This window comes from Vitis riparia, chromosome 13, assembly GCF_004353265.1.
Source record: "Vitis riparia cultivar Riparia Gloire de Montpellier isolate 1030 chromosome 13, EGFV_Vit.rip_1.0, whole genome shotgun sequence".
Classification (NCBI taxonomy): Eukaryota; Viridiplantae; Streptophyta; class Magnoliopsida; order Vitales; family Vitaceae; genus Vitis; species Vitis riparia.
The window spans coordinates 10,952,774-10,978,637 of NC_048443.1; the positions used below are offsets into that span (position 1 = coordinate 10,952,774).

At 41.5% G+C, this 25,864-nt stretch overlaps 1 protein-coding gene across 1 annotated transcript in view; it reads right to left on the bottom strand.

The window, feature by feature from the left end:
* LOC117927983 (DNA gyrase subunit A, chloroplastic/mitochondrial) overlaps nucleotides 1-25,864 on the bottom strand; it is a 78,808-nt gene that overhangs the window by 49,862 nt on the left and 3,082 nt on the right. The window contains exons 3-4 of the mRNA XM_034847727.1: nucleotides 25,777-25,842; nucleotides 15,489-15,590 (exon numbers count right to left, since the gene is read on the bottom strand). Of these exons, the coding sequence (XP_034703618.1) occupies nucleotides 15,489-15,590; nucleotides 25,777-25,842 (168 nt within the window). The remainder of the gene's footprint in view (nucleotides 1-15,488; nucleotides 15,591-25,776; nucleotides 25,843-25,864) is intronic.

Here is a 25,864-nt window from a genome sequence, read left to right on the forward strand (position 1 = left end):
GCTTTTCCAATCCAACATTAAAAGGAATAAAGGAATATATGCAAAAGGCTTGGTCTCTAAGGCCTAAAGGGAAGAGGAAAATTAAATCAAGTCTCAAATGGCATCCACCGATCTCCATCTATCCTTAAAAATCCTTACATTCCTCTCCAACCATATAAACCATATCAAGGATATAGAATCTTCCCTTTTAGAAGGGTTCCAAAGCCCTCAAAGGAGATACCCATCATGTCTACTATGCCTTTAGGAGGAAACCAATCAAGATTGGCCAAGCAAAACGATTTTTGCCAAAGTGCTAGTGTGGTGGGACAATGAAGAAAGAGATGATCGGCCGATTCGTTGCTCTTCAAACACATAACACAATAATCCAATATGAGAGTTTTGTGATGCCCCCTCAAATGAACCTTATCACTGGTATTAACCTTCTTATTAGCCACAAGCCAAGCAAAAGCCTTAACCTTAGGTAGAGCTTTGGAGTTCCAAATTAAGTTAGCAGGAACAAAATAAATGAAGATGAGGGAGGGAAAACGGAAAGACCTTTGTAGAGCTAACAATGAAAAGCCTTGAGGATGTCAACAACCAAACCTTATTCATCTATAAACAAAGGTGATAAGTACATGACCCAAGAAGAGAGGAGTCTAGTCAATTCCTCAATGACCAAATCAAAGAGGTTTCAACGAAAGTTAAAATTCCAATATAGAGTGGTAAAGGACCGATCTACAATAGAGAAAACAAGCATATTCCTTGTCCTTATGACTTGGAACACATTTGGAAATTGAAACTCGAGAGGACTCCCGACCAGCCAAGTATCCTCCCACAGGCAAATTTTCAGGTCTCCTCTCACTAAATACCGAGTGAAATTTGAGAAACCATTGAAAACATGAGAAATGGCTTTCCAAGGCCAACCGAGCCACCACCTAACAACTGTATTAGTGTCTCAACCATTGGAGTGCAACCCATAAATACTTAGGACAATCCTATGTCAAAAAGCGTTGATTTCTTTAAGAAACCTCCACAACCTCTTTCCAAGGCAGGCTTTACTCCTCAAGGATATTCTCCCTAAACCCAATCCCCCATCCCTTTTCAATTTATAGAATAGATCCCACACAACTAGGTGGTCTTTTTTTCTTTCCACAAACCCAGACCAAAGTCGCTATAATTTCTCAATTTTGTAAGTTACTTTAATTGGGACCTTAAACATCAAAAAGAAATAAATGGGGATAAGAGATAAACAACACTGCACGAGGGTTATTCTACCACCCAAAGACAAAAAGGTTTTCTTCCAACCATCCAAATGACAAGAGATCCTATCTAACATTGGATCCCAAAAAGAAATGGCTCTAGGATTTCCCCTTAAAGGGAGAGCTAAATAGGTAAGGGCCTAAATAAAGACTCTACAATCCAACAACGAGGCTAAGTCTCAAATAGTCTTCACTCACATTAATACCAGCCAAGGAGTCTTTGCTAAATTGATCTTCAAGCCCATTCTGTGTCCAAAAACCATTAAGATATGCTTAAGGTTTTGAAAATCCTCCCAATTAGCTTTTGAGAAAAAATTGTATCATTTGCAAATTGAAGAAGTGGCAACCTTGTTCTGTCCTTCCCTACCAAAAAGACTTCTAAAAACCCTTTATCTTCATCTCTTACAACCATCCTACTCAAAACATCTGCAACGATAGTGAAGGGAAAAGAGGAGAGAGGCTTGCCCTATCTTAAGCCTCTAGATGCTTTAACTCAACCTTTGGTACCCTCATTCACTACAATGGCAAATTAAAGAAGATAAACATCATTGAATCCATAGCCTCCACTTTAGATTGAGGCATTTCATCTCTAAAACATGATCCAAGAAGTCTTAATTCACATGCTTATAACCTTTTTCAAAATCTATCTTAAAGATAACTCTTGATTCTCCAAAGCATCTTCTTTCATCTACCACTTCATTTGCAACTAGACCATCATCTAGGATTTATCTACCTTCAACAAAAGCACCTTGAGACCAATAGATGGTCTCATGTAAAACCAACCTTACAAATGTGGAGAGAAAGCACTTTGGCTATGAGCGTATGGAGACTAATAGTCAAACTTATAGGCCTAAAATCAGCCACTGTGGATATCTTATTTCATTTAGGAACCAGATGATGCAGGACAAGAATTAAAATCCAAGGAGAATAGCAGTGTAATTCAAAGAACTCTAGGAATCACTCCTAGAAACCTTTAGGCTTTACATCCAAGTGCTCTTTATATCACAAAAAGAAAATGGTGGCTGCTGGAAATTTTATCATTCATTGATTGATCATTTTCAAAAGACAGGTCAACTACTATATAGAACTTTTTTAAGGACTTATAACTCCTTGTAACTAGTCACATAGTAGGAACGCAACTTGAAAATAACAAAAACTTGGACTTACTACAAGGCCATATCAAAGACTCTTGGAAAATGACAATATTAATGACTAAAAATAGTAACTTATGACCACTGACTTGGCTCATAATTTGATTTCTAGAAAGTACTTTCTAGGGCGAACCCATATTGAATCATATAAAATCCCAACTGAGCCCATTATCATCTAGAGAGCGTCAAATTAAAGTTTGGGCCTTTTCTCAAGAGCCTCAATAACACATTCCTGATTCTGATTCCTAAGAAAGGTGAGGCTTAGGACCTTGGGGACTTTAGACCCATTAGCCTTTTGGGGGGGCTGTATAAATTGTTGGCTAAAGTGTTAGCTAATAGGCTGAAGAAAGTGTTAGGAAAAGTGGTCTCCCCAGCCCAGAATGCCTTTGTGTTGGGAAGACAAATTCTTGATGCTTCCTTAATTGCAAATGAGGTGATAGACTCGTGGCAGAAAAGAAAAGAGAAAGGGTTCATCTGCAAATTGGATATTGAGAAAGCGTATGACAGCATTAACTGGCAGTTTTTGTTGAAGGCCTTACAAAAAATGGGATTTGGATCAAAGTGGTTGGGTTAGATGTGGAGTTGTTTATCTTCAACCAAATTTTCAGTCATGGTTAATGGGGTACCAATTGGCTTTTTCCCAAGTGCTAAGGGGCTTTGCCAAGGAGATCCCCTATCTCTTTACCTCTTTGTTTTGGGAATGGAAGTGTTGGATGCTCTTATTAGGAGGGTTGTTGCCGGGGGATTCCTCTCAGAGTGTAGTTTCCGAGGAGGTAGAAGGCCCACTCTAAACATCTCTCATTTATTCTTTGTTGATGATAAAGTTGTGTTCTGTGAGGCTAATAAAGAGCACCTAACTCACTTAAGCTGGATCTTATTCTGGTTTGAAACTGCATCAGGTCTAAGGATTAATTTGTCCAAAAGTGAAATCATCCCAATTGGTGAGGTGGATGAGATTGATGAGCTGGCGGTGGAGTTAGGGTGCAGGGTGGGCTCCTAGCCTTCTCAGTATTTGGGTCTGCCTTTAGGGGCTCCTAACAAGGCTCATTCTATGTGGGATGGGGTGGAAGAGAGAGTGAGGAGGAGACATGCGCTTTGGAAACGGCAGTATATATCCAAAGGTGGGAGAATCACTCTCATAAAGAGCACATTGGCTAGCATGCCAATCTATAAAATGTCACTTTTCCGAATGCCCAAGATTGTTGCTAGAAGATTAGAAAAAGTGCAAAAAGATTTTCTTTGGGGAGGGGGAAACTTGGAGAGGAAAGCTCATCTAGTTAATTAGGAGGTGGTTTGTGCGTATAAGGATATGGGTGGGTTAGGCTTAAGGAAGATATTCATTTTGAACAAAGCCTTGCTTGGTAAATCGATATGGAGGTTTGCTTATAATAAAGACGATCTTTGGAAACAAGTGATCATGGCGAAATATGGGCAAGAGGGTCTTGGTTGGAGGACAAAGAAGGCTAATGGGATGTTCGGAGTAGGGGTTTGGAAGGAGATCTTGAAGGAAGCTGATTGGTGTTGGGATAATATGATGCTCATAGCTGGGAAGGGCACCAAAATCAGATTCTGGACTGATGTATGGTGCACTGGTACAGCGCTGTCCCAAAACTTCCCTCATCTCTTTGCCATGGCTGTTCATAGGAATGCTACGGTGGAGGAGATGTGGGACCAGAATTTTGGACAAGGAGGCTGGAACCTAAGGTTTTTGAGGGATTTTAATGATTGGGAGATGGATATGGTAGGGGACTTACTCCACGTTTTGAGGGGTCATAGGCCTTCTTTGGAGGAAGACTCAATTTTTTGGAAGGGAGGAAGAAACGGATAGTTTAGGGTTAAGGAAGCGTACAGCTTGTTGGCCAACCCCAATGACACCGCTTTTCCAACAAGTTATATTTGGGTGGATAGAGTTCCAACCACAGTTGCGTTCTTTGCTTGGGAGGCTACGTGGGGGAAGATGCTTACTCTTGACAGGCTCCAGAAAAGAGGGTGGCAGCTCCCTAATTGTTGTTTTTTGTGTAGGTGTGAAGAAGAAACTGTAAATCATATTCTTATACACTGTATAGTGGTTAGAGGCCTGTGGGATATCATCCTTGGGTTATTAGGTGTTCAGTGGGTCTTTCTAGAAACTGAAAAGGAGGTCTTATTTTGCTGAAGGGCCCTTTTGTGGGGAAGAAAAGGAAAAAGATATGGAAATCCATCCCGTTGTGTATTTTTTGGACGGTTTGGAAGGAGAGGAATAGATTAGCCTTTAGGGGAGGTGTGTTAGATATTCAAAAACTCAAGAATTCTTTTATTTGTAATTTATGGAGTTGGACTAGATCGTATATTGGAGAAGAGTCTCCCTCCCGTATAGGATTTTTCGAGTGGTTAGCTTCCACTTAAGGGGTGGTGAGGCTCTTTTGGCTCTCTTTTTGCTTGTGAGGCCTTAGCTGCCTTGTATACCCCCTGTATGCAGTGTGACTTTTTGCCTCTGATTTAATACAATTCTGGCTTACTTATCAAAAAAAAAAAAAAAAAATTAAAGTTTGGGCCTTGAAGCCCACTCCTTTGCGCCTTTAACAAACTTTTAAAGTTGGTTGTCACTTCTCTCCATCACCATAACAATAAAAGTACCATTGATACTCTTACTAATGACCCCATTATTGTAGAATTTCGAGAGAACCTTCATCAAATCTTTCTTGATAGTGCTAAGGTAAAATTGTCAAGGGCTGGAGTTTTTTCTTTGTCCATCCTAAAAATTGCTCCTCCAATTTCCTCTTCTGAAAAGAGCATTCCAACCATCAAGCACTCTCCTGATCCACAGTACCTTCACGAGCATTGTCAAAGGCGAATCATTCATAAAGATATAAAATTTGATAACATTTTGTAAAATGGAGGAGAGAGAGAGAGAGAGGGTTAGAGAGAGAGAGAGAGCGAGAGCGACAGAGGAGTGCGAGGCTTTCTGAGTATGACCGAGAATGCAGAGGGCGATGGCCTTGCGGGGTCTTGGAAAAGATTCAGGAAGGGTGGCTTCGGAGTGGAGTCGAAGTCGTTTGAGGTCGAGGTGGAGGAGAAGAAAGGCAAATTGCAAGCTACGATTGTGGAGAGGAACAAAGGGATCTCCTCGTGGATTAGGCTGGGACCGGCGAGTCTTGGGCTATTTTCGATTGTCTGGTTCTTTGTATCAAGGATATGAGAACTGGAAAATGGGTAAGAAAGTGGAAGGAAAACGGGAGGGCTTATTCACTGGTGCGAGATCAAAACAAGGGGGGTTGTTTCCTCCGGTTAGATGTTGTGGACCTGGAGAACAAAAGGTTTAGCATATTTATCCCCAAAAGAAGAGGAGCAAAGGGTGGTTAGGTTTCAATGGTGGAGACGCTACGGTGCTTGGGCTTTGCTAGTGGAGGAGAGACAAGCCAGAAAGAAGAAGAGCTACGGTTGAAGCCAAGTATGGTGAAAACCTTTGCGAAAGTGGTCAAAATGCCGAGGGGCAAAGAAAGAGCAGCAATCAGGGCGGAGGTCACAAAGAAGGAGCTATGCCGAAACTTAAACAAGTTGGCTCACTGTGTGGTTGGGATCTGGAACCCTAGTGCAGCAAGGGGGGATGACCTAAGAAGTTGGGGGACCCATTTGGCAAAAATCTGGAGTCTGAAGGGCAATCTAGGGTTAACAAAACTGGAGAGGGGCAAGGTATTGTTGGAATTTGAGCTTTTGATAGAAGCAGAGAAAGCCCTTAAACTTGGAAGCATCTCGGTTAGGTGGATCTTTCTTCGTCTGGAGAAATGGAGGCCTGAGACGGGATGTCTGATGGAAGGGGAGAAAAAGAGCGAAGCTTGGGTGCGGATTGTAGGCTTACCCGTCTCCTTATGGGATCGGGACATTCTAAGAAGGATAGGGGAGGAGTGTGGGGGTTTTCTCACAGTCGACTCCCAAACGGAGAAGCTGGAGGAACTGCAGTGGGCCTGGATATTGGTGAAGCGTAACGGCGAGGAACTCCCCAATGTGGTGGAGGTTTGGGTTGAAGAGCTATGCTACTCGATAACTCTCTGGTGGGAGATCAGGCCAGTAATGAGAGCGGCAACGGCAGGAAAGAGAGGAAAGAAAGTCGTAACAGGAGGTGAGGTTGGGGGTGAGGCTTGTACACGCTCGGGTGAGCGCGTGCTGGAGGCAAAGGACGGTTCGAGGCTTGAGGCCTTGCTGCTGCCTGCCGATGGGATGCGGGGGCAGTTAAGCGGGTCGGGGCAGTCTATGGATCCTGTTCGAAGCTTTGACGGGTCGTCGGGTGGGCCCCAAGAATCGGGTGGACCTCCTTTGTTGGGCCTAGCAGAGATTCCTTGGAGTTCTAAGAAATCTGGGTCCATTGGGCTTGCTCCCTTCTCGGACATCTCTTTTGAAAATGGGTCGTCTCTCCTTGGGTTGTCGCCTAGGAAGAATTCTGGGTGGGCCAAGACTTTGGAGTCTCTTGTGGTGCCTAGGCTGGACAGCCGAGGCCCGTCTATGCCCTTAGTTGAGGATAGAGCCCAGTTGGGGGAGGCCCGCCCTTTCATGGTAACTGGCCAAAGCCTAGTGAGGGGTCCAGACGTTGGTATATCTCCTTTCTGGGTGAAGGATGGCCTGCGGAGGCCTTCTGAGGAGGAGATACAGTTCAAGGGGAGAGCGAAGACCGATTGTGCCTTGTTAGAGGAAGCTGTAAGGTATGAAAACGACCCTATCATTATTGGACCGATGGTTTCTGGTTCTCTTTTTTCTCCCTCTTCTCTTTCTAGTCGGACTCCATTGGGGGAGTATTACGACCTTTCTGGGGCTAGTTTGGATTTAACCCAGGGGGTTTCACCGGGTCAGTTGTGTAACGTCACTGGGTCTACAGAGCAGGAGACAGTCACTCACTGGGAGCTGATGGAGGTCAATATTGACAGTATTGAAGAGAGTAGAGAGGAGTTGTGCTTAGTTCGTACTATGCCACAAGAAGTTAGAGGATGGGAAGAAGTAAGTTGGGAGGAAAGCGATCTGGCTAGGTTCAGTAAGCTTTTAGGATTTTCGACAAAGGGATTGGAGAAAGATATTTTGGAGTTTCTAGTCAAAATCAAAAAGAGAAGGGAAAGAGTTCATAGCAAAACTCTTTTGGAGAAATCGAAATTCGAAAGGGAATTGAAAAGGCTTGAATGTTCCATCAACTATGAGGGGGGGAAGAAGCAGAAGGGTGCTTTGCAAGGAAGAGGGTGCCAGATTATGGAAGTCCAATGAAGTTAAGGTTGTTGAGCTGGAATGTGTGTGGAGCTAATGATAGCTCAAAAAGAAAGGTGATTAAGGTCATGATCAGAAGCCAGAAAGTGGATTTGTTTTGTATCCAAGAGAAGAAAATTCAGTCAATGTTAGAGGGTATGGTGAGGAGTTTAGGCTCTGGGAGGTTTCTTGATTGGGGTGCCGTGGGTGCTCATGGAGCTGCGGGAGGGATTTTGATATGTTGGGATAAAAGGACCCTAGAGGTGCTTGAGATGGAGGTGGGGCAGTTCTCAATTTCCTGTAAGCTTAGGAATGTAGAAGATAGGATTGTTTGGATTTTCACAGGAGTGTACAGGCCGCTTTCTAAAGAGGAAAGGGAGATTCTATGAGAGGAGCTCAGGGCAATAAGGGGCATTTGGGATGACCCCTGGTGTCTAGGGGGCGACTTCAATGTTACCCTATCCCAAAGGGAAAGGAGCAATCAGGGAAGGCTGACTGGTGCAATGAGAAGATTTGCTCAGGTTGTTGATGAGCTAGAGCTTCTGGATCTTCCTCTGCAAGGGGGTGTGTTTTCCTGGAGTGGGGGTAGGAACAATCATTCTTGGGCTAGATTGGATCGATCCCTAGTGACCCAAAATTGGCTTGATCATTTTAGTGGGTTGTCTAAAGTAGGTTACCCAGACCCACTTCAGATCACTTTCCCATCTTGCTGAAGGGTGGTGGGTTAAGACGGGGCCCATCCCCGTTCAGGTTTGAAAACATGTGGCTCAAAGTTTATGGGTTTAAGGATCTTCTTCGGGGTTGGTGGCAGGGGTTGGGGGGGAGAGGGAGGGCCAGTTTTAGATTGGCTACTAACCTGAAGGTGATGAAGGGAAAAATTAAAGGTTGGAACAAGGATGTGTTTGGAAGGCTGGAAGTTAATAAAAACTCAACCCTCCAACAAGTCGAATTCTGGGATGGGGTGGAGAGTGAAAGGAGTCTGTCAGAAGGTGAAACAGAGCTGAAAAAAGAAGCTAAGGAAACCTTTAAAAAGTGGGTGTTATTGGAAGAAACCCATTGGAGACAATTGTCAAGGGAGTTGTGGCTTAAGGAAGGGGATAAGAACACAGGCTTCTTTCACCGGATAATGCCCACCGAAGAAATAACTCCTTGGATAAAATTAAGATCAATGGGGTTTGGTTGGCTAAGGAGCAGGAGGTGAGAGAGGGGATTGTGAGTGCTTTTCAGCAACTGCTCTCAGAAGAGTCAGGCTGGAGAGCTAATATTGAGGGGATGCACCTTCAAAGTCTAAACCTCAATGAAGCTGAAGTCTTGGAGTTGCCCTTCACTAAGGAAGAAATCCACTTTGCACTGATGGAAATGAATGGAGATAAGGCTCCAGGCCCGAATGGGTTCACAGTGGCCTTTTGGCAATTTTGCTGGGACTTTGTGAAGGAGGAGATTGTCGACCTGTTTAAGGAGTTTTTTGATAAGAAATCTTTTGCTAAGAGTCTCAATACTACCCGCCTAGTCCTCATTCCTAAGAAAGGTGGGGCTGAGGACCTTGGGGATTTCCGGCCCATCAGCCTTTTAAGGGGACTGTACAAGCTTTTGGCCAAGGTGTTGGCCAATAGGCTGAAAAAGGTCTTAGACAAGGTGGTCTCTGTGGACCAAAATGGTTTTGTGAGGGGCAAACAGATTTTGGATGCCTCGCTCATAGCTGGATATTGATTTTTGGCATAAACGTAAAGAGAAAGGGTTGATTTGTAAACTGGATATTGAAAAAGTCTATGATAGCATTAATTGGAATTTCCTTATGAAGGTCTTGCACAAGATGGGCTTTGGGTCTCGTTGGATGGAGTGGATTTGGTGGTGCATTTCAACTGCAAAATTTTCTGTTCTGGTTAACGGGGTGCCAGCAGGTTATTTCTCCAATTCCAGGGGGCTGCGTCAAGGAGATCCCCTTTCTCCTTACCTTTTTGTCTTGGGTATGGAAGTGCTAAGTGTACTTATAAGAAGGGTTGTTGACGGGGGATTCATTTCAGGTTGTAGTCTTCGAGGGAGGGGGGGATGGAGATGAATGTATCCCATTTGCTCTTTGCTAATGACACAATCATTTTCTGCAAAGCAAGGAAAGAACATCTAACCTCTCTAAGTTAGATTTTGGCTTGGTTCGAGGCGGCCTTTGGTCTAAGAATAAACCTAGCTAAAAGCGAATTAATTCCGGTTGGGGAGGTTGAAGACATTAACGAAATGGCAGTGGAGTTAGGGTGTAGAGTGGGTTAGCCCTTTGGAAAAGACAATATATGTCAAAGGGCAGGAGAATTACCCTCATTAACAGTACATTGGCCAGCATACCTATTTACCAATTATCCCTCTTTCAAATGCCCAAGTTAATAGCAAAAAGGCTTGAAAATTTACAAAGGGACTTTCTTTGGGGAGAGGGAAGCCTGGAAAGGAATTCAGAAGATTGATCTGAAAAATCCACTTAATCAATTGGGAGGTGGTGTGCACTCAAAAGGAGAAAGGGGGTCTAGGCATTCAGAAGATTGATCTCCTGAACAAGGCCTTGTTGGGCAAATGGATTTAGAGATTTGCCTTTAAAAAGGAAATCCTTTGGAAGAAGGTGATCGGGGTGAAGTATGGCCATGAGGGATTTGGATGGCAGATTAATGAAGGTCGCGGAACGTTTGGAGTGGGGGTGTGGAAGGAGATTTTGAAGGAGGCAAACTGGTGTTGGGATAACATAGGGTTCAAGGTGGGAGAGGGGACTAAGGTCAAATTCTGGACTCACCAGTGGTGTGGTAATGAGGCGTTGTCCCAAAGTTTTCCCCAGTTATTTGCCTTGGCGGTCCATAAGAACGCAACGGTCAATGAAGTGTGGGATTCAAGCCTTGGTCAAGGAGGTTGGAACATTAGATTCTCCAGAGATTCTAATGACTGGGAGCTGGATGCGATAGGAGAGCTGTTTCATATGCTGAGGGACTTGAGGATTTCTCCAGAAGAGGACTCAATGATATGGAAAGGAGGGGGTCATGGTTCTTTTCGGATTAGGGATACTTATAAGCTGTTGGCTGCTCCTAGTGCCATCACCTTCCCGAAAAAGAGCATTTGGGTGGATAAGGTTCCAACCAAAGTTGCTTTTTTTGCTTGGGAGGCCATGTGGGAGAAGATCCTCACTTTGGATAGGCTCCAAAGACAGGGCTAGCACCTTCCTAATCGTTGCTTTTTGTGTGGTTGTGAAAAGGAAAATGTAAATCATATTCTTTTACACTGTATAGTGGTCAGGGTCCTCTGGGAGATCGTCCTTCCCTTGTTTAGGGCTCAATGAGTGTTCCCAGAGACGGTCAGAGGGGCCCTTTTGTGGGGAAAAAGAGGAAAAAGATTTGGAACTCCATCCCGTTGTGTATTTTTTGGACGGTATGGAATGAAAGAGAAATATATTAGCTTTTAGGGGGGGCTCTTTAGCTATACAAAAACTGAAAAATTCTTTTGTATGTAATTTGTGGAATTGGGCTAGGGTGTATATGGGAGAGGAGTCCTCTTCGCTTTTAAGCTTTTTGGAATGGCTTGCGGTTCCTTAAGGGCTAGTGAGGTTGTTTGTTCATGTGTTTTTTGTTTTTAGGATGCTATGTATACTACCTGTATGCTTTGTGGCTTTTCGCCCTTTAATATATTTGTGCTCATTTATCAAAAAAAAAAACCATCAAGCACTCTCCTCAAATATTAGAGACCAATCGAACCCTTCTATCCTCTAAGAATCCTCATCATGTTTGTCAAAAAAACTATCAAAGAAACTCAAAATCTTCTCAAAAATACTTTGCTCATCCTCTAACCTTGGCCCTTCCACATACTCTAAGGATTTGATAAATTTTTTTTCCTCCCACCATTACCCACCTAATGGAAATTTCATTTATGACAAACAAATATTTAAGTAGCAAACAATTCCTCGCAAGGGCAAGTGATCAGCGAAGGATTAGAGGATGTTATGGTTTGGCAACTGTCAAAGGGAGGCACCTTTTTAGTCAAATCTTTCTACTCCTCCTTAGCAGGTTGTTCTTCACAAGGATTCCCCACAAGCATGGTGTGGAATTCCTAGGTGCCGATGAGAGTTAGCTTTTTTGCTTAGGAAGCAATTTTGGGCAAAATTCTAACTCTGGATCAGCTAAAAAGGAGGGGGTGGACTCTTCCAAACAAATGTTATTTGTGTAAGGGTGAAGACAAGTCAGCGAACCATATTCTCCTTCACTGTCCTATGGCAAACATGTTGTGTCACCTTGTCTTTGCTATGATTGGTGTACAGTGGGTAATGCCTCTCTCAATCAAGGATGCCCTCTTTAGTTCGCGGGGTGCCTTTGTTGGGAAGAAAAGAAAGAAAGCCTGAAAAGCAACTCCTATGTGCTTATTTTGGACCTTGTGGAAAGGCAAAAACCGAAGAGCCCTTGAAGATTCAACACTAATAGACCATGCTATTTTATGTATACATATGTTTGGAGTGGGTTAGGGTACATTTAGGGTCAAGTCCTTGTCCCTTTTTCACTTCATAGATTGGTTGAGTTGCAAGTGAAACGAGGGTGTTGTTTTTTGTCCTTCCCTCCTTGTTGCCTTGTATACACCGTGTATATCTTAGACACTTTTTTTGGCCCTTTTAACACAATTGCTTTACTTATCAAAAAAAGTAGCAAATAGTTCATTTGTTTAGACAATAAAGCTCAAACATAAATAGATTATGGGCAAAAAATAACAGTTCCCATAATGATCCAAAAATCTAGTGTTGACTTGTCCTCTTACCATCTTTGACCATTTTTTAACATTTGGGAAATTTTCTATAGAAGAGTTAACTTTGTTAAATCCTTATAAAGTCATACTTAAATTAGGACTATTGGACTCACAGTTTTTTTTTTTTTTTTAATAAATGCATGATTTTTCTTTTTCTTTCTTTCTTTCTTTCTTTCTTTTTTTTCTTTTTTTTTTTTTTTGGCATGTTACAAGAATTGAACTTTTAACCTTCATCATCCTCATCACCCACCACCTAAATGCCCTTTCCAAATATGTTTTTAGAAGAGTCCTTATTGAATAATGTAGAGGTGAACCCCAATTTCCCTAGAACCCTTACAATTTTGGGTCTCTTGAGCCAATAAGTCTTATTTCAACATTACTCTTGCTTTATTTACATTTTTCAGTCTTGTGAACATCCATGTGAAGGGCATTATTCATGCTAGACTCTTGTATCTTTCTTGTATCTTAAATCACTTTGAGTTTCTAAACCCTTTTTTTTTATATAGGTAAGAAAATATATAGGTTATCATCCAAGAGGGGCATTTTGGGAATTGAAAAGTTTCTAAACCTATTTTCACACTAGGTTCAAGAACAAGTTTAAGAAGAGCCTTGTTACCTTATACAATAACTCCATACCTAGTAAAACTCCCAAGAAATAAGTGAAATAATGTGTTGGTTTGAAGGTATCCTAAGGAAAGTTTTGTCCTTTGACATCATGTTATTTTGAGCATCTACAAGACATATCTTAATAGATGGGATGCTAATAATTTAGTCATATGGTCACATTGCTGCCCCCTGTAAAGCCATTGCGGTTATTTTTCAGGTTTTTTCTACATACACTTGCTTTGTGGTGGGTGATGGGATAAAAATTCGTTTTTAGGAAGATCTGTGGAGGGGATCAACCTTTGTGTTCACAATTCCCAAGACTTTTTAGAGTCATCACAACTAGAAACCTCTCCATTTCAGCTATTTTGGATACTGATACTGCTTCTTGGAATTTTTTTTCCATCGTAATCTAACTGATTTGGAGATTGAGGATCTTGAAAGACTGATGACTTTTCTTTCCCATGTACATTTGTCTTCATTTGTTCCAGATGCGAAAGCTTGAGTACCTTCTTCTTCAAGAGTATTCTCAGTAAAATCTTTCTTAACCTTGACCAATTTCTCAAATTCAATTCCTTTCCATCCAACTAATTTTTTGTGAAAATCAAGAGTCCCCTCTAAGGTCATGACCTTTATTTGGTTAGTGGCACTTAAAAAGATAGATACTAATGACATGCTATAGTTGAGAAAGCCTTTCAAAACCTTTAGTCCTAATTGGTGCATCCTATGTAGGGAGAGTGGAGAGATGATCGATCATCTTTTCCTACATTGTCCGGTTACTTTGGGGTTGCGGCATAGACTATTCTCACAAGTTGGGATAGAGTGGGTTCAACCAAGGAGTATTTGCGATATGATGGTTATTTCCTTTAAATGTTTTGGGAACTCTACTGGAGGCAAGGCTCTTTAGAAGATTGTCTCTTTCACTTTGATATAGATTGTGTGGAGAGAGAGGAATGCTAGGATTTTTAGGATACTTGCAAGACACCTGAGATGATATGGAACTTGATTCATTTCTTTGTTTCTTTTCAAGCCTATTGTATTGATGTTTTCAAACCTTTCGCTTTGAGTGTCATTCAGTTTAGTTGGCTATCAACATGTACACCTTAAGGTTAAGCTTACTTGGTGAGGAGTTGAGTTGAGCTTTCGAGTTGTATTTTTGTGTAATCTTTTTATTCTTTTTGTACAAATCTCCTTGTAAAGCGGAGGTTTTCATGGGTGTTTTGATCAGGTTTGTATTTCATGGGGACGATTTCTCATCCTTCTTATTTTTTGTTATCTTTAATTAATACATCTTTTGTTTCTAATAATAATAATAATCATAATAATAATAATAATAATAATAATGTATTGGTTTTTTCTTTTTATGGGTAATTAGTTTAAATCTGAACAAGAGTCATATACATAAATTTGCTAGTCACATTGTTAATGATTCTTTTTTCCCCCTTTTCTGTTGATACACAAGCAAAAATGTAATAAGAGTGCCTAGTAAATAAGCACACCAAAGTACACAAGACATATACAAGGGACTCAAGAGGAGAGAAAAAAGAAAGAAGGGTCAACAAGAAGCAAACCCCCCTCCCCCCATTACCTAGTCCCCAAGCAATCTACAAACCAGCTATGGACATGGAATTCCCACTGATATACCTCCTAAACTAGAACAAGAGGTTACACATACACAAAAAAATAAAAGGAAAGGAAAAAGAAAAAAGTCACAGCCATTACCCATTGAGATTTAGTACTACCAAATAATAATCCATTTAGGTTAAAGATTGACAAATTACGACTACATTGAAATTCTAAAGGCATCGTAAGGCCTAAAAGACTTCTTACAGTCTAGGCATAAGACGCAACCCAAGGCAAGCACCTAAGCGAAGGCACAACCTTCGAACAGGTGCAACATTATAATCGTAAATTTGGACATGCAAACATATTTCATACTTTCATATCATCAAATATTGTTCAAAATTCCAAATCAAAGCAAAAATTAAACTTAAAATAAAAATCTAGATTCCAAGCATTTAAAAATAACTGAGGGTGTTGGAATTTTTATGCAAAAGTGCATTCTCAAATTGCATTTGGAAATTATGTTTCCTTTAAATGCTTGACTTGCCTCAATGTCGTACGTTGACTCAGCTGTCAACCTTAACCTATCCTGATTGGGTTAGGTGTAATAAGTGCCCTAGATTCAAGAACAATAAACATGAGGGTTAAGAGATTTCATAGTTGCCTTCTAATTAGATATTAGTTTTATTTACTATCCGATGATATCTTTGGCTTGTCATTAAATATAAGTTATATTAATTTGATGACCCTCAAGTTTCATTTATTTATTTATTTTTTATTCCCCACCCCCAAATTCTTTGGTAGTAGCTAGATCTTAACTTCAATGATTAGGATTTTCATTTGATAACTAGCTAGATCTTAACATCCAAAACTAGTTTCAGATTAGCATGTGAATTGATGAATCACAACCTCTAATACTACTGCTATGGGTTTGGCACAATTCATATGAAAAGAAAATACGTAAACCTACTTCCAGTCTGCACTCCGTGTATCGCATAGCGGCAGGAGGATCAGCATCAACTGAACCAAAATTTCCATGCCCTTGAATAAGCGGGCACCGTAAGGAAAAATCCTGAAATAAATCAAATTTATTTTAATTTCCAAATAATTCATGGCAAAACACAAAATTAACATTCACCCATGAACAAAATTAATAAAATAAAAATGAAAAGGTATTGCACCAAAATCTAAAGAGTTTGGACTGACCAAAAACTGAGGATATAGAAAAAGTTAAAAACTATGTGCATATATCATTCATTTCTTTTTTGTTGCAATGCAGTCAGCACCCCGAGGTTTGGGTCCCCATGGAGACTCCTAAGGGTTTGGCCATGTGAGGTTCCTCGATTATCAAAAAAAAAAAATATATCATCCATTTCTTTTTATTCTTCTTTTTTCTTTTGTAAGCAAAGAGAATATATATATATATATATATATATATATATCATCCATTTGTACACAAGATATATATATATATATATATCATCCATTTGTACACAAGTTGCATACAAATGATACCAAAAGGCATAACCAGGAAGAGGGAAAATACAAAAAAAAATTGCTCTCTATCTCATCTAGATCCCACCTAATCTATAAAATCAATTAAAGGCGTTGATCCTTTTGCTATATACATCCTAACCATGTCAACAAACTCTCAACAAAAGAGCTCTTCAACAATTGAATTGATTGCTCCGCATTTTCAAATGCTCTTCGGTTTCTTTCCTTCCACAAAGTCCAAAAATACACAACAGGGCAGCTCTCCAGATCTTCTTGCGCTTTCATCCCACAAAGAAGCCATGTAAACTTAAAAGAGTCTCCCTAACTAAAAAGAGGACCCTAACGACTTCAAATAAAGAATATAACAAGTGTTATAACTCCCTACCTTTAAGACAATAAAGAAGAATGTGATCAATAGATTCCACCTTGCTTTACAAAGGTAACATCTGTTTCTCAAAGACCATCCTCTCTTTTGAAGTTGATCTAAAATCAATGTCTTCCCCAACAAGCTTCCCAAGCCAAAAAAACTCACTTTAGACCCAACCCACAAATTCCAAATAATGCCTTCTAGGAAAGGGATGAGGCACCTCGGCTCTAACATAGAACAAAGAAATTTGACCAAAAAAGCACCCATTCCTTGAACCCATCCACACCATCCTATCCTCTACTCTCTCCACAAATTTCTCTTGCAATATGAAGAAAAAAGACCCCACAATTTCCAACTCCCAATTGTTCAAGTGACTAGAAAAACACCGATTCCAATGTCTCCCTTCCCTTGCTCTTCTCATACATCTACTACCCATGCCTCTTTAACCAAAACCAAGGCATGCAGAGTGGGAAAACGCTCAGGGTTCCTCCCTACACCATGTATGCTTCTAAAACTATATTTTTTTTTTTTTTTTTTTTTTTATAAACAAAGAGAAAAAAAATTAAATTAAAACACGCCAAAACAAGGGGCGCTCCCTACGTACACAAGCAGTATACAAAGAAAGCCAAACCCAAGGCAACAAAAGAAGGAAAAAAACCTATAAAGGAAAAAGTTAACCAACAATCCAATCACCCAACAAATTCAGAAAAGAGAGATAGTCCAGGTCCAGAAACTATTGAGACCACTCAAGAAGAGACCGAAGAAAGAGGTTCCTCAAGCTCGTATCTAACATCTCTTCCTCTTGGAACATTCTTCGATTTCGGTCTCCCCAAACACACCAAAACAGACAAATAGGCACCATTCTCCAAACTACACTCCTTTTCTTCCCTAGGCCCTTAATTTTCCATTCAAGAAGTAGATTTTTCACTGAATCCAAGAACACCCACACCACCCCAAAAGAAGAAAGCAACAAAGTCCAAAGCTCCCTTGTCTTACCACAATGAATTAGGATGTGGTCCGTCAATTCCTCATTCTCTTTACAAAGATTACATCTATTAACCATAGACCAACCCCTCCTCATTAACATCTCTACCATAGAAATTTTACCCCAAACTGCTTCCCAAGCAAAAAAACGAGTTCTTAAAGGGGCATACGAACCCCAAACCTCCTTTGCTGGAAATAAGGGGTTGTTCTCATCCTTTAAAGACCTATAATAAGATTTAACACTAAACTTTCCTTTCCTCTCAATCTTCCAAACTAAAGAATCCTCCCCTTCTTGAACCTTTACTGCAGAAATGTGATCCAGAAAACGATTCACCTCCTCCAATTCCCAATCTTGAAAGGATCTTCTAAAGTGCACCTCCTAACCCCCGCCACCACCTCCTTGTCTCTCCCAAAGATCAGCCACTACAGCAGAATTATGGGTTGCAATTTGAACAGCAAAGGGAAGAGATCCTTCAGCTTAGAATCTCCTACCCAAATATCCCACCAAAATCTAGTGCGTCTACCATTTCCAATACGAATACTAGTTCTAAGAAAGAACTCCTCCCATCCCTTTCTAATGTCTTTCTAAAGGCCCATCCCATAAGACTCCCTCACCTCTCTATTGGTCCAACCCCCTTCCTCCTCTCCAAATTTACCAACAATGACTTTCCTCCAAAAACTCTCCTTCTCTAAAGGAAATCTCCAAAGCCATTTTCCAAGCAAAGCATGATTGAAGTCCTTCAAATGCCTTAACCCCAACCCTCCATGCCTCATATCTTTGCAAATAACCGCTCATCTTACCAAGTGGATCTTCCTTCTCTCCTCCAAATCTCCTCACAAGAACTCCCTTTGAATTTTCTCCAATCTAAGTCTCACTTTCCTTGGGATTACAAAAAGCGACGTAAAATAGATAGGGAGATTTGAGAGAGTGCTCTTGATGAGGGTAAGACGACCTCCCTTAGAAAGATATTGTTTTTTCCACGTAGCCAATTTTCTCTTGAATCTTTCCTCTACAACATCCCAAACCCGTACACGAATTATGAGGGGCTCCAAGAGGTAAACCTAGATAAGTAATAGGGAGATTCCCTACTTTACACCCAAAAACCACAGCAGCTCTATCCACATCCTCCACTCCTCCAACTGGAATAATTTCACTTTTCTGCAAGTTTATTTTTAGGCCTGATACCACTTCAAAACAGATAACAACCCACTTCCAAAAAACCAACCGGTCCCTATTATCCTCGCAAAAAAGAAGAGTGTCATCGGCAAACAACAGATGGGAAACCGAAACCCCTTCTCCACATCTCCCCATTACCTTGAAGCCCCTAATGAAACCTTTATCCTCAGCTCTTGATATTAAATTGCTAAAAGCTTCCATGATCAGCACAAACAGATAAGGTGAGAGTGGGTCTCCCTGCCTTAGGCCTCTAAACGTTGAGAAGAACTCTGTGGGAGTGTCATTCACTAAAACTGTCATTCTCACAATTGATATGCAGAAAAAAAAAATCTAGTTTCACCACTTGTGTCCAAAACCCATTTTCTCCAAGATTGAAAGAAGGAACCTCCAGTTTACGTGATCGTAAGCCTTTTCAATGTCCAATTTGCACATTAAACCTACACCGGCACTTCGCTTCCTTGAGTCTATCTCCTCATTAGCTATCAAAACTGCAACCAAAATCTACCTCCCTTCCACAAACGCATTCTGACTGTTCGAAACCAATTTTCTCATCACTCTTTTCAGCCTACTTGCTAGGACTTTGGCAATAATTTTATAAAGACTCCCCACTAGACTGATGGGTCTAGAATCCTGCACGTCACTAGCCCCCTCTTTCTTCGGGATAAGCACTAAGAAAGTTGCGAATGGAGCTCCTCAAACACCTGCATCACTTCCCCCCCAATGATAGGCCAACAAAACTTCCAAAACGCCAGCGTAAAACCATCCGGCCTTGGCGCCTTATCTCCCCCCAAATCTGAGAGAGCTTTGGAAACCTCCTCCTCCGAAAATTGCCCCTCCAAAATCTCATTATCAAAGGAGTTAAGAATTTTAAAAAGACCTGACTCCACATCTGGTCTTCTCACTAGAGGTTCCTCAAACAAGGATTTAAAGTAGGACCCAATCCCTTCTTTAAGCTCCTCCTCTTTATTCAGCCGAACACCCCTAACTGTCAGGCTACTGATAAAATTTCCCCTTCTCCTTGCATTAGCCATACGGTGAAAGAACTTGATATTGCTATCTCCCTCCTTCAGCCAAAGAGCCCTTGATTTCTGCCTTCAAGAAATTTCTTCAAGGATGGCACAATGACTAAATTCATCTCTAGCTATCCGCTGACTACTCCTATCTTCCTCAGAAAGAGAACCAAGCCTTTCTAAACTATCCCAATAGTTTAACTTCTCCAAGGTTGCATCCTTCCTAACTGACACATTGCCAAGGGTTTCTTTATTCCACATCTTCAAGTCGTATTTCAAAGCCTGAAGCTTCTTCGCAAGCACAAAACTAGGTTTCCCCCTAAAATTGTAAGACTGCCACCATTCTTTAAACTTATCCATAAAACCTTCCACCCTTAGCCACATGTTTTCAAACCTAAACGGGTTTTTACCTTTTCTCATCCCACCACAGTCTAACAAAATCAGGCTATGGTCAGAAACAGGTCTTAGAAGAAGAAATTGCATTGCCCCCAACACACGTTCCTCCCGGTCTCCTGAAAATAGAAAGCGGTCTAACCGAGCCTTTAGGGAGCCTCCTTCCCCTCCACTCCAAGTGAAAGCTCCACCTCCCAGTGGTGGGTCAACTAATTCAAACTCATCAATAAAGCCTAAAAACTCTCTCATCGTGGTTGACATCTGCTTGCCATTGCTCATTTCAACTGGGAACCGCACTACGTTGAAATCCCCTACTATACACCAAGGATCATTCCAAAGCCCCTTAACAGCGGCTAGCTCCTCCCACAACTCCCTCCTCTCCCTTCCTTTGATCGGGCCATATAACCTAGAGAAAACCCAAACAAAACCCTCCTCGCAATTTCTAAAGCGGCATGAAATAGAAAAGAACCCACTTCGACCTCCAACCCTTCCAAAACTCTTTTATCCCACATTACTAACACCCCACCTGCCGAACCCCTTGCATCTAAAGACACCCAACCCAAATTCCTACCAATCCCCAAACTTCTGACAATCCTATCAGGCATTTCCTTCATTTTTATCTCCTGAAAACAAACCAAATCTGGCTTGTGTTTTCTCACCATCGACTTAATGACCATCCTTTTATCTGGGTCATGCATGCCTCTAACATTCCAGGACAATAATCTAAGCTTCATAAGGGACCACAGTAATTTGCCTTCCCAACTCCCCTTCCTCTGCCACTCTTCCAGCCAATCCATCATAGTTAATAGTACTGACGAGCTTCTTCAACTCTCTATCCTTCCTTGAACCCGACAACGTTCCTCTTTTGCTCTCATTAGGCTTCCTGATAAAACATCACCTATTCTCAATCTCCTTAAGGATTCTCAAAATATCATCTTTGAAACCTTCAATCGAGACCCCCACCGACTAACAGAACCCAAGGAATTTCCTATTTACCCAAGGGGATTTGTCCTTTTCCCCTTCTCCTACTACAGTGGTATGAAGATGTGGCGTCTGAACCTCATTACCTCGAGACCTAAGGGTTACTGCCTCATCCCCTCCCTCTTAGCGGCTGGCCCCATCATTACCTAGCAGGGTGAAGGAGCGTCCATCCTTGAGAACCATACAAAGCGGCAACTCAGACTCCAAAGGGTCTTCATACATCCCCTCAGGCTGCCTTGACTGCGAGTACCCCACAGAATCCCCCATCCCCGAAAGAGAAGGAGAAGAAAGGCCAGAAGATTCCCCGGACACCCCCCAAGAGCAAACGAGATGGGGAACATACCTGGAATATAACTCTTCAAAGGCGAAGCGCTACGGCCTTGTTCCATTGGGCTCGCCTCCTGCTCTGAGATCTCCCCAGCATAAACTGGCTTCGAGAGCTCTGTCTTGAACTCCCGGGACTCAGAGGAAGGGAGCCCTAGGAGAAGCATGGGCTAACCCCTTTTTAAGCCCTTTTATTCTATTGGGCCTAATAGACACAGCCCATCGCCCCTCCTTTTTAGAGAAGCCCAAACCCACTTTCTTAAAAGAAAACTTGGCCCGATGGAGACTAGGCTTCCGAGTGCTAGTAGGCCCTCCCAACGAGTCCCTAGACACCAGCTCGGCCCACTTGGAGCTTTGCCCACCCTGTCCAGCCTCAAGACCCCTTCCACCGCCAAGAAGCTTCTTTCCATCCCTCCTTACCACTTCAACCGCCCCACTTTTTGTCACGTCAGGAGTCTCTTTCACCAACCCAGCATCCTCTTGCAGAGAAACAAGACCTTCACAGTCCATTTGCCTAGCTTTTTCCTTAGGAATCCGAAGCCCCATCCAGTGACTCTATCACCTACGCCTGCAGCAGGAGTTCCTTCTCCATAGCACACCCTTTCCACGCGCACCACAGTACTTGAATCGCACCCCCCCTTCTTCCTGCTCGAAGGAAGCCTTGCTCACCGGTTCAACTCCCCTTTGAGGCTTTAGAACATTCGCCTCCTGAAGGGCCGAGAACCACACCGAGTCCTCCCACCACAACGGGATAGAGAACGAGGCAAACCCAGCTATCACCTCTAATCTTCCAGGCACCTCCTTTCCATTGTTTTTAACTAGGATTCTAGCCCCCTTCCTATAACGGGGCTCTTTGGTCTCCTCATCCACATCTACAAAACCCCCACAAGCATCCCCCACCATTTTAAAGAACTCCATACTCCAGAACTGTAAAGGCAACCCTGGGATTCTCACCCAGGATACATCCCTCTGGAACTCCATCCTAGAACACCCCACAGTTGAAGCCCACCAGTCTAGGGATAATCGGACACCATTGAGGAAGCAACTCCCCTCCTCCAACACTTTTTGAGCATCACCCACATTAGTAAATTCAAACAGAAACAAAGAATCTCTTAAGGCAGCTACGCTCACTTGACCATAGAAGCTCCAATGGGTGTTTGCCCAAATCTCCACCACCCTTAAGTCAAGAGCTGCCTCGTCCTCAATATCCCATCTTCCCACCAAAAATCGGCTAAGATCTTTCAACTTCGAAGTGCAAGCCTCATTCCCAACTTCAACCCAAACTTCCTCACTCCTTTTTGCCTTGCTCTTGGTTGCATCTACATAGCTTAAGTCGAGTCTAACAAGAGAAGGTCCATGCCCTCCACCATAGGTACAAGAGACCTCTGCTCCAAACTTAAGAGTCATCACCAATTTTAGCTAATTCCTTCAACTTACGTCTCATGAAGTCCCAACCCAAAAGGTCAAAACCCTCTGGGATGATAATGAAATATCTCCTCCTATCATCCTCTGAAAGGACAGAAAGCAAAAGGTAACGTCCAACTTCATTTTGACACATTTCTATCCTGAACCTCCTACCTCGATCATTCACGTCTCCCTTGAACAAATTCTTCCCTCTCCATTTGCAGCAAGCTTCCAGAGACTTCAGAATCCACACCACTACCCCTCTACTTGCTTTGATCCACCTTCGGAAGCCTTTGCCTTTCTCCACTATCTGCACCTCACCCCTACTCTTTGTCCAATCAATCCACAACTCAAAGGATATGGAGTCGATGCGGAAGAAGCATGAGCTTTCCCCCATGATCTTATCCATGTGTTCATTGATAGTTTCTTCGGATGATAATGCTTTTCCTCCACTAGATCGATCACGCCTATTTTGTCCAGTGTTCGTCTACAACCCTCTCTCTCTCAATTCCCTCTGCTTCTAAAACTTAACCCTTCTCCCACCCCCCAACTTAAAAGAAGTTTTACTATTGAAAAGGTCTCACCCTTTCCTAATAGTTTTTCATAGCCCAACCTTATACCCACCTCACTATGGAAGACCTCCAATCCCCTTCTCCTTCTCTCCATATTTTTTCTAAACAACTTGTTTCCAAAAAGCTTCTCCTTCAAAGGCATATCTCAAACTCTACTTCCCTAGAAGAGCCCTATTAAGACTAGAAAGACATTTGATGTTGAGCCCTCCCTTTCTCTTTTTTATGACCATTTAACTAAATGCAGCTTTTTCTCCAAAGCACCCCATTCCCATAGGAAATCCTTGTGAATCTTCTCAAGCCTCATTTTGACTTTTCTAAGAATACTTAAGATAGACAAAGTAAATAGGCAAATTGGACAAGATACTATCAATCAAAGTAAGTCTCTCCCCTTTCGAAATATATTGTCTTTTCCACATTAATAGCTTCTATCAAAACCTTTCCTCCAACCTATCCCACACCATTTCTATTGTCAATGGAGCTCCTAAAGGCATACCCAAATAGGTAGACAGCAGGGTTTCCTACCCTACATCCCAACTTTGCAACCAAATCCTCCACATTGACAATCCCACCAATGAGGGCTTATTCCCTTTTTCTCAAGGTTGATTTTCATACCTAATATAGTTTTGAACCACATTAGAAGCCAACTTTATTAGACCATTTGAGATTGAGAAGCCTCACAAAAGATAAGGGTATCATCAACAAAGAACAAATGGGAAACCTCTATCCTTTCGCCCTCCCTCCCCTTCACCCTAAAACTCGACCAAAAACCACCTTCTCTTGACCTCTTCAAAAGACAATTGAGTGTCTTCATCGCCACCACAAATAAATAAGGAGAGAAAGAGAGAGGGTCCCCATACCAGCCCTCTAGAACTTTGGAAGAAACCAAATGGGGTACCATGTGATAGAACAGAAAAATTTGTTGTAGAAATATACCTTTTGATCCATCTAATCCTTTTTTTGACCAAAAACCACCTTATCAAGATGGCTAGCAAGAAGTCCCAATAAACATGATTATAAGCCTTCTTAATATCAAGCTTGCAAATAGCTCCATTAGAATAGCTCCTCAACATAGAATCTATAGGCTTATTAGCAATAAGAGTCACATCAAGGATCTATCTCCCCTCAACAAAGGCATTCTAGAACTTAGAAACCACCCTTCCCACCACCATCTTCAACCTGTTGGCCAAAACCTTAGCTAAAAGCTTATACAACCCACCCATCAGACTAATTGGTCTCTAATCTTTCAAATCCTTGATGCCACCTTTCTTAGGAATTGGCACTAAAAAAGTAACATTCAGACCTTTTACAAACCTTTCCCAATCATAAAACTCAATGAAGAAGCCTAACACTTCCTCTTTCACAAAATCCCAACAAAATTGTCAAAAGGCCAAAAAGAACCCATCAGGGCTAGGAGCTTTATCCCCATTCAATTCTCACAAAGTGTGAGAAAGGCACCTCTAATACAGATACCCCAACACTTCCAAACTATCCATGCCCTCAAAAAATCTATTTATTTCTTGCCAAACAGATAAAACAAGGAAATAGAGATGAGCTTCCAAAGCCTCTTCCAACTTTCCAAGGAAAAAGTCTCAAGCTCCAACAACTCCCTAACCAACCAAGGAAGTAACCGAAAATCTCAAATAGAGAAAATAACAAAAACAAAAACTATCTCTCATCCCACAATGAATAAGAATATGATTAACCAACTCATAAATACTAGCAATTCATAAAACCTTTTCTAAAATCTGCAAAATATATACAGTTACAAGCAATTTGGAAGTTGATGGTAGCTGGTACAAAGAGAAATAGTTTCTCAATCGTAGATAGGAAACAAGTGCAAGTGAAAAGAACAAGTTATAGCTAAAGCCATAGGCACATTAGGTTACTGCAAATACTACTTGAAAGTGAAGAAGAGTAAAAGTTTCCCCTTTCTCTTGGGTTTGGCTAGGGGGAAGTGCAGAAGAACATCTTCCAGTCCTGAACAAATGCACAGAAATATTAAATTTCCCCTTCAAAGAAACTATAAGGAAAAGATCCTTTCTTTCCACTTTTTCTTTTAATAGGAGTTTTCTTCCCACTTTGCTCCACCAAATCCAATGTGGTCCATCTACAATCCACTCGCTAGGCATTGCTTTCTGAGCATTTTGGCTTCAATCATAGTAGTAATACCTATCTCATATCCATTCACACTTTTAGTTTTTCAATCAGTTTTCTGTATTAAATTTTTAAAAATTGAAATATCTGTAAAATGATATGTATTACATCATCATACAATGCATATACTCCTCTTCAGATTACTTTTCAATTGATTCAGTATTTTTTTAGTCTCCAATGGAGAATAAATCAAATCACTAAAAGATGTCATAACTGGATGACAATATAAAATTGGCAAATTGGCAATCAGACTTAAGCCCAATTTCATACTTCCCGAGAAAGTTGATCAGAATATATAGATATAATAATTGCAAGTGAACAGAGTAAATCGGTTATTCATTGCTTACAATATCCCTCTCCATCAGCAGTTAATCGATTATATGCAATCATAAAATTACCTGTGCCATTCGCACCAAGGAATCATAGACTGCAGTGTCTCCATGTGGATGAAATTTCCCCAGAACCTACAATAAAAGCATCAAAAAT